Genomic DNA, 9,497 nt, shown 5'->3' with positions numbered 1-9,497 from the left:
ATGGGATCACTGCTTGGGCTCCTGGCTCTGCTACTGCTGTGGGGCGCTGTGGCTGAAGGCCCAGCCAAGAAGGTGCTGACCCTGGAGGGGGACCTGGTTCTGGGTGGGCTGTTTCCGGTACATCAGAAGGGTGGCCCAGCAGAGGAGTGTGGCCCTGTCAATGAACATCGCGGCATCCAGCGTCTGGAGGCCATGCTTTTTGCGCTGGATCGTATCAACCGTGACCCGAGTCTGCTCCCAGGAGTGCGCCTGGGTGCGCACATACTCGACAGTTGCTCCAAGGACACGCATGCTCTGGAGCAGGCACTTGACTTTGTGCGTGCCTCACTCAGCCGCGGTGCCGACGGCTCACGCCACATTTGCCCTGACGGCTCTTATGCCACCCATGGTGATGCTCCCACTGCCATCACTGGTGTCATTGGCGGCTCCTACAGCGATGTCTCCATCCAGGTACATGGGGGCTGTTGACATGGAGGCTGGGCAGGGAAGCCAGAGGGGGCGGGCACCTGGAATTCCAGCTGAGCAGGGACTCTGGGTTACTGTGCGCTGGAAGAGGACTTGAGGCTTCCTTTGAGTAGCTTTTCAAAAGTCTAAGAGAGTGCCCCTGTGGAAAAGTGGGGGTCAAGTTTTAGAGATTATGCAAGGAAAACATCCCACTTCCAAGACACACACACACATCTGATGTTAAACAGCCCTAAGAAGCTTAACAGCCAGGCCTTTTGTGTCAGAACTCTAGTTTTGCATCTTGGTTTTCCCACTCACTGTGTGACTCTGGACATTATTTCTCTCTTCTGAAGCTCAGTTTCATCCTTATAAAATGGGATAATGCTTACCACTCTTAGGGGTGTGGTGGTAATTTAATGAGGTAACACATGCAAAGCATGAATCAAGGGGGCTGGCAGATCATAAGAGTGTAATCAATATTAGCTGCTGCTGTTCTTAAGCCACTTTATAGATGAGGAAACTGAGGCTTAGAGAGAGGCAGGCCACAAGTCCAGGTGCTCATAAAATGGAGACATGAACGTAGGGCTCTCAGCCAAGGACCTCGGGGACTGTCAGATCATCTCTCTGTATATTGGAAAGCGGGAGACAGAAACCAAGAGCAACCCAGAGAAGAGAAACAGGGGAGGGAGCCCCAGAAGGAAGAGAAGCAGGATGTGTGTGGAGGTGAGGAGGAGGGTACCCCAGGATCTGTAGTAAGTGCAGGATGACCAGGTGAGGGGGAGGGACCCAGGCCCTCCCTCCTGTTCTTCCCACAAGGGGTCAGCAGAAGGCACAACTGATGGCCTTTGGCGCACCTGGCTGCTGCGGCCCAGGGGGATCCTCCTTGTCCTTGACTGGGTTCCACCTCTTGCCTGGACCCTTACCTGTCTAGTGCCAGCCTAGGCTGCTGGAAGATGAGGCCAGAGCTGAGATGGTGTTGGGAGTCGCAAGGAGGGCCTCGTCTAGGGGCCTCAACTGCCTCGAGGATGCCAGCAGAGGGCATTGCCATCAGAAGCCAGGCCGGGACCCCTGACTCAGAATGCTTATTTAGGAGAGAGGAAGCAGGAGTCTGAACCAGGGAGGCAGCTTCTGGCCTGGGGTGGGGAGGGAGGCCTGCTCATACCCCTATTGCAGGGAAGGAATTACCGGTTCTGCTGGGCCTGCTGCTGGATGTGGCCAGTGGTAGCTTGGACAGGCGTGGCTGCACCAGCACCTCCATCTGTAGTCTGACCTAGGGGCAGGGATGGGGAGGCAGCCTCCCACTGCTGATGTCTTCAGGGGCCTCTGGGGTGCTTTCCCAGCACCCCCTGTGCACAATTCTTTTCAGGGCCCCTTGTATTTACCTCCAGGAGCCCAGTTACCTCTGCCTCACCCCAAGCTGCCTGACTCCCGCAGCAGGACCCACAGCTCAGCGTCCATCTGCTTTTTCTTTGTCTGGGTCAAAACAAGGCTCAGTCCTTTATCCTGCGGCTGCACCTCTCTGGAATGGTTCATCCACATTCCTGCCCCTTCTCTCTCACCGAAATCCCTATCATCTTCCAGGCACTGTGGCTCCATGTACATCAATATTCTTAATCAGCTCAGCAACCTTGGAAGGCAGGAATGAGAAACTGAGGTTCAGGGAATTTCCTAACTTGCCCGGGGGCGCAGAGTCAGACAGTAGAGGGAAGGCGCTGACACTGCCCGAGTAAATGTCTATGTCCCAGCTGCAAACACAGGACCTGACCCCCTCTTGTGGAACCTGGGCCACGCCCTGCTCTCACCCACCATGCCGCCAGGTTCTTGGCTGGACCTCACTCTTAGGGGCACATCCCAGGGATCTGAGGGTGAGAGACTGGCTGCCAGGTAGGCAGGAAGCCTTGTTAATTTCCAGCTCAGGCATCCAATAGAGACCCACTCTTGGGCTCTCAGGGCTATGGAGCCCTCAAATCTTAGTCTTCCTTCTTTGTGGAGCCTTTTCCTTCTCTTTCCATCATCCCATCAGCATTGACTCTGGGATAGAGAGCTTAAGACCCCTGAGCATCCCAGAGGCCATCCAGTGCCTCCTCCCTGTGCAGCCAACAGATAACCTATCTCCACTCAGGACTTAGGTTTTTCTTTAGCTCTCTCCTTTTGCTACAGCTGTGCATCTGAAGGGAGACAGGGGAGGGGTTCAAGTGTGGCTCAGGACCACGGTGCCTTGGCCCTAGGTCTTTCTGAGCCCTTAGGAAGGGACAGAAAACTTGCTGCCCCCAGGGGGAAGACACATCAAGATGATGTAGGTCTTTGGAGAGAGGGAGACATCATGACATCATGACATAGATGACCACATGGGCACTTGATCCCAAAGTCTGATAGCTGGGTTGAGGGGCACAGCTGTCTCTAGCATTTGACTTGGTCTCTATCTTTGCCCTCTCGACCACTCCCCCCACCCCGCCCACCTCACTGCAGGTGGCCAACCTCCTGCGGCTATTTCAGATCCCTCAGATCAGCTATGCCTCCACCAGTGCCAAGCTGAGTGATAAGTCCCGCTATGACTACTTTGCCCGCACAGTGCCCCCCGACTTCTTCCAAGCCAAAGCCATGGCTGAGATTCTCCGCTTCTTCAACTGGACCTACGTATCCACCGTGGCATCCGAGGGTGACTATGGCGAGACAGGCATCGAAGCCTTTGAGCTAGAGGCCCGCGCCCGCAACATCTGCGTGGCCACCTCGGAGAAGGTGGGCCGCGCCATGAGCCGCGCGGCCTTCGAGGGCGTGGTGCGAGCCCTGCTGCAGAAGCCCAGTGCCCGTGTGGCTGTCCTGTTCACCCGCTCCGAGGACGCCCGCGAGCTCCTCGCTGCCACCCAGCGCCTCAATGCCAGCTTCACCTGGGTTGCCAGCGATGGCTGGGGGGCCCTGGAGAGCGTGGTGGCAGGCAGTGAGGGTGCTGCTGAAGGTGCCATCACCATAGAGCTGGCTTCCTACCCCATCAGTGACTTTGCCTCCTACTTCCAGAGCCTGGACCCATGGAACAACAGCCGGAACCCCTGGTTCCGTGAATTTTGGGAGCAGAGGTTCCGCTGCAGCTTCCGGCAGCAAGACTGTGCGGCTCACTCCCTGCGAGCCGTGCCCTTCGAGCAAGAGTCCAAGATCATGTTTGTGGTCAACGCTGTGTACGCCATGGCCCACGCCCTGCACAACATGCATCGTGCCCTCTGCCCCAACACCACCCGCCTCTGTGATGCAATGCGGCCCGTCAACGGGCGCCGCCTCTACAAAGACTTCGTGCTCAACGTCAAGTTCGATGGTAATGGTGCCGGCCAGGTCCACCAGGCTGCTGGCTCTCGGAGGGTGAGAGGGAGCAGGCCCTCAGGTTCTAGCACATGGCTAGGAAAATACAGCCCACCGCAAGTCAGGGACTTACCCAAAGGGCTGGTGTCAGAGTTGGGACAAGGCCAGCCAGGCAGGGACGACTCCAACAGGAGCCAGACCTGAGGTGCCACTTCCTGAGATTCTTCCAGGGAGTAGACACCTGGCCTGGCTCTGCACTGTGAGGGTCTCTGCTTCCTGCTTGGGCCTTGCCTTCTATCTCCCGCCTCTTTATCATGCAGGGGGTAGGACTGGGAGACCTCAAGCCCATTGTCAGGCAGCAGGCTATCAGACGGCGTGAGAATAACGGTGCATCAGGATGACCCTCTATTTTCCAGGAAAATTTCTATTCCTAATCTTGCTTTTCCACTCGAGGTGGCCATGGTCTCTTCAAACCAAAAGTTACCTTAATAAAAGTTCCAGCTTCAAGAAAAATAAATGCCACAGGGTCATCACTGTGCTTCAGAAAGAATGACTGCAGGAACAGCGAGAGAGGGTGCCAGGGCTGACAAAGCTTGGAGCTCTGGATCAGGATCAAGAAGAGTAGCAATTCCTATAAGATTGACATTCAGAGTTATGGGAGAGTCAGGCTGGGGGTTAGTGTTGCATTTGGGTCTGATTGGGTTGACATTAGAACAAGGCTAAATTTAGCCCTCTGGGCTAAGTGGAATTTATAGTAGGGCTCATGTTGGATTTTAAGGACTTCGAGGACTGGGTAGAAAGAGTAGAGGCCGTGGGGGACCTGCATTTGACTCCAGGCTGCACCATTCACCATGGGGTCTTAAGCATATCATCTGCTAACTTGAATGCCATTTGTCACTGGGACCTGGGATGATGGGGTCCCTGCCTTCTCAGCCTGGTTGGGCGATGTGAGGATCACAGGGGGATGGGGGTGGGGAGTGGAGTGATTTGTGAGCTGCCTGCCAACCACATTCTGGTAAACATCAGTGGTTCCAGATGACCACTGAGGTTGGGATTCGCTTATACTGCAATCAGTGTTAGGACTGGTCGGGGGTTGGAGCTGGAGATATCACTGATGGGATTAAGTAGGACCAGGACTAGACCTAAGGTCAAGTTTAGCTTTTGGGGGTCTCCATGTTAAGTTTGGAGAGAGGGTTGTGGTGTGTTTTGGGATACAGTTGGGGTTTGGGTTGGAAGGTCTAAGACTGGGTTTTGGGAGTCATGGTTGAGTTGGTGTGGGCATTAGGTTTGTGGAGATGCCTGAACTTTAAGGCTGGGGTTCTGTTTGGGGCTTGGGGTTGGGGTCTGTTATTTATTTAGGCCTCTCATTTAGAAAAATGGCTGAGGTTAGGCAGGTTTTTGTGCTGGGGAGAGGATCAGAAGGACAAGGACTGACTTCAGCTCTGGGGTTTGGGTTCCATGTTAGGGCTGAGGTCACATCAGGATGACCCACCAGTCCAACCCTCTCTTCCTTCCCTCCCCAACCCCAGCCCCCTTCCGCCCAGCTGACACCCACAGCGAGGTCCGCTTCGACCGCTTTGGGGACGGTATTGGTCGCTACAACATCTTCACCTACCTGCGGGCAGGCGGTGGGCGCTATCGCTACCAGAAGGTGGGCTACTGGGCAGAAGGCCTGACCCTGGACACCAGGCTCATCCCCTGGGCCTCACCCTCAGCCGGTCCCTTGCCCGCTTCCCGCTGCAGTGAGCCCTGCCTCCAGAACGAGGTGAAGAGCGTGCAACCAGGGGAGGTCTGCTGCTGGCTCTGCATTCCCTGCCAGCCCTATGAGTACCGGCTGGACGAGTTCACCTGCGCCGACTGTGGCCTGGGCTACTGGCCCAACGCCAGCCTCACCGGCTGCTTCGAGCTGCCCCAGGAATACATCCGCTGGGGCGACGCCTGGGCCGTGGGACCTGTCACCATCGCCTGCCTAGGCGCCCTGGCCACCCTTTTTGTGCTGGGTGTCTTCGTGAGGCACAACGCCACCCCTGTGGTCAAGGCCTCGGGCCGAGAGCTCTGCTATATCCTGCTGGGCGGCGTCTTCCTCTGCTACTGCATGACCTTCGTCTTCATCGCCAAGCCATCCACAGCGGTGTGCACCTTACGGCGCCTCGGTCTGGGCACTGCCTTCTCCGTCTGCTACTCGGCTCTGCTCACCAAGACCAACCGCATCGCGCGCATCTTCGGCGGGGCCCGGGAGGGAGCCCAGCGGCCGCGCTTCATCAGCCCTGCCTCGCAGGTGGCCATCTGCCTGGCCCTTATCTCGGGCCAGCTGCTCATCGTGGCCACCTGGCTGGTGGTGGAGGCCCCGGGCACAGGCAAGGAGACAGCCCCTGAGCGGCGGGAGGTAGTGACACTGCGCTGTAACCACCGCGATGCAAGCATGCTGGGCTCGCTGGCCTACAACGTGCTCCTCATTGCGCTCTGCACGCTCTACGCCTTTAAGACCCGCAAGTGCCCCGAGAACTTCAACGAGGCCAAGTTCATCGGCTTTACCATGTACACCACCTGCATTATCTGGCTGGCCTTCCTGCCCATCTTCTACGTCACCTCCAGTGACTACCGGGTGAGCGATCTGCTCCAGGGCAGGCTGAGGTCGGGGAGGGGGGCAGAGTAGGACATGGGACCTTCTGTTTCCTGGTACCTCATTGAGTCTTCTGATAACTCTGAGGCTCCAACAGGTTAAATGCTCACCCAGGAGCTCACAGCTTATGGTGGCCCAGTTGGGACTGGAGGGCAAGATGGGAAGGCTGAGTGGGGCCTAGAAGGAGTCCTGGAACTGAACTTTGCAGGGCAGTTAGGTTGGAATAGGTAGGCTGGAGGTGGGGAGGACAGTCAATACGGAAACTGATCGGAACGGAGGGTCTGCATTGCCCTCCCCTCTGCCTCCCTGAGTTGCAGTGGGGGGTGTACATGGTGGAAAGGTAGGCAGAGGTGAGAAGGAGGCAGGAATGGGAATGACAGGGCAGGGCTGTGGAGCCAGCAGCTCCAAGAGGTGCGATGCTCTGAGGCCCCTCGGAGCTGGGCAGTGTGACGCGGCACCCCCGGAGATATGCGACTCTGGGGTTGCGAGAGGAAACCAGGGAAGTCAGGGAAGGTGAAGCAAGGAGCGGGAGGTGATCTGGGATGTAGAGTTCGGGAAGGTCAAAGCAGGTGAAAACTGTACCCCAGTTGGTGGCTTCCAAGCAAAATTCCAACTGGCACTGAATCCTCCACGGTCTGCTCAGCTTCAGATGGGGCGCTCAGGGAAGGCCTTTCCGAGGAGGTGACAGGTGAGGGGCACTCTGAACAATAAGAGGATAGTCTTGGGTGGTCCTTGTAACTCTGGAGTAAATTCCGTGGCTCTCCCCATTTTGCAGATGAAGAAATGGAGACTCAGGGAGGTTCAATCCCTTCCCTTAGGTCACTCAGCATGGGAGTATAGAGCAGGGTCTGAGCTGACAATCTTAACAATTAAAGGAGCAGGAAAATTGAGGCCACAGCCCCTGCAAAGGCCCCCTCCCTCAGGACAGAGGTATGGTGGGGAGGGCCAGGGCCAGCTGGGCTTGGCTGCTCGAGCACCTGCTGGACCACCCGCCTGGGCGGTGGAGGCTGGAGCTGGGGAGGGAATCTGCTGTGACTCAGCCTGGATTTGGATATCATTTGGACTTGCATGCCAGTCATAAGTGGCTAAGGACTCAGACAGGAGGTACACACACCGATCCCAAACACGCATGCACACACACGTATCCCCACATTCACACACAAGTGCACATACCTGCACAGCTGGCATGCATCCATATCTACCCACCTACACACATCCGTACACATGCATCCTACACTTTGACACAACTGCACACTCTCACCAACCCCTGCACACACACCCGCGTACAGATACACACACGATTACATGCCAGCACTCCACGCCTGCATCCCTACACACACACATGCCTGCACACACACTCCCATGCATACATGCACCTTGCGTGTTCAGCCTAACCCCACAGCCAGAACTTTGGTCTTCCTGGAAGACACTGCACTGAGGCTGACGCTGGGACTGTGCCCAACCTTCCTGAAAATTCTCTGGGGCGTGGCAAATGGATCAAGGCCCAGGGCTGGATGCTTTCGGTCCCCCTGCTCCCTACCCCACCACCTGGGGAGGGTTCCCGGGGCCAGGGCCAGGCCCGTGGGACAGACTCATCCTTGACCTCTCCCACTGCAGGTGCAGACCACCACCATGTGCGTGTCGGTCAGCCTCAGTGGCTCTGTGGTGCTCGGCTGTCTGTTTGCACCCAAGCTGCACATCATCCTGTTTCAGCCGCAAAAGAACGTGGTCAGCCACCGCACGCCCACCAGCCGCTTCGGCAGCGCTGCTGCCAGAGCCAGCTCCAGCCTCGGCCAAGGTCAGCGTCCATCTGTGAGAAGCCCCCGCCCCAGCTCTCAGCATGGGGGCCACTTCCTGGGTTGCTGAGATTCCTTAGCTGGGGGTGGAGTGCCCCCTAGATGAGGCTGAACAGGAGTGGGGTGGTGGGGGGTGGTGAGCTGCTCCCCGCAGTCCTGCCTCCCTGATGCCCACCGACTGTGAAGGGGCCTCGGGACTAGCCCCAACCTCCAGTTTCCTCTTCCTAGGGTCTGGCTCCCAGTTTGTCCCCACTGTTTGCAACGGCCGCGAGGTGGTGGACTCAACAACATCATCGCTTTGAGGATCCCCACACTCCTTCCTTGACATGGCTGCTCTCCAGAACCTGGTGCAGACCCATGTCCAGGGCCAGGAGGAAGATGGCTGGAGCACTGCAATAATGCCAACCCCATGCCCACCCCCAGCGCCACTCACCACCTTACTCCAACCCTTTAGAGTCAGATGCCGGGATCCTTGGCCTGGGAGCCTCAATAATGACCACCAACTGCCCTTGTAGCTGTGTTCCCTCCTTGCCAGGCCCAGGACTTGGAAGGGAGCGAGCCAGGGTCTGCTCTGCCCTGGAATAGAGTGGCTGGGGACTGCAGGCCCCAAATCCCCAATCAGCAAAGGTGCTTCCAGCCCTACCCCTCCTTCCTTCTAGGGCCTTTTAAATTTTTTATATAACTTATTTCGGGATAGGGAGGGGGGTTAAAATAGGGGCTGTCCCTCCCCCTGCACAGTAGTTTGTCCTGTGGTTTATTTTGTATTATCTGTAAACAAAGTGTCTTTATTAAAAAAAAAAAGAAAATCACACCTTGCCTCTGATCCAGGGAGGTCCTTTCATCCCCGCCCCAGCCCCTCAGCCTTCATTTTGCTAGAATTTGTTCACTCTGCTCTGTGCCTGTGCTAGGAGGATGGAATCCTGCCTGATGGAGAGACAGAAAATGAATGTCATCCTTCCTTGAAATGAGCTGCCACAGACTGGCCAAAGCACCACTGGGGTGAGGATGGGAGGTTTAAATGGATTCAAGCTCATCTGGCCGTCTAGGGCAGAACTTGGGCAGTGCGAGCGATGTAGCAGGAGCGGCAGCTGACTGTGACCCTTGGCTCCTGCCTAGCATTTGAGGAGCCTCTGGTCAGTGCAGAGCCAGGCTGGACATCTGAGGTGGAGGGAGCCAAGAGGAGGCAAGAGGAGGCTTGAGCATCGTGAGGAAGGATGAGGTGGGGCAGAGAGGGGAGTTGGGGAGGCCATCTGCTGTTAGTCCGATAAAAGGAGGGAGAAGAGGCCTTTCTCTCTCCCTAAAGGAACTCTCTCAGCTGTTGGATGGTGGAGCCCAGCGTCCTC

The 9,497-nt window shown here is 56.8% G+C and overlaps 1 protein-coding gene across 1 annotated transcript; it reads left to right on the top strand.

Moving 5' to 3' along the window:
• On the top strand, positions 1-8,456 carry GRM2 (glutamate metabotropic receptor 2). Its single transcript, XM_068982556.1, has 5 exons — positions 1-450; positions 2,914-3,751; positions 5,265-6,340; positions 7,976-8,156; positions 8,383-8,456. The coding sequence occupies exons 1-5, from the start codon at positions 1-3 to the stop codon at positions 8,454-8,456; spliced, it is 2,619 nt and encodes an 872-aa protein (XP_068838657.1).
• The last annotated feature ends 1,041 nt before the right edge of the window (positions 8,457-9,497 follow it).

The sequence above is a fragment of the Capricornis sumatraensis genome, chromosome 10 (genome assembly GCF_032405125.1).
Source record: "Capricornis sumatraensis isolate serow.1 chromosome 10, serow.2, whole genome shotgun sequence".
NCBI classification, from domain to species: domain Eukaryota; kingdom Metazoa; phylum Chordata; class Mammalia; order Artiodactyla; family Bovidae; genus Capricornis; species Capricornis sumatraensis.
This window is presented reverse-complemented; position numbering and strand designations above follow the sequence as displayed.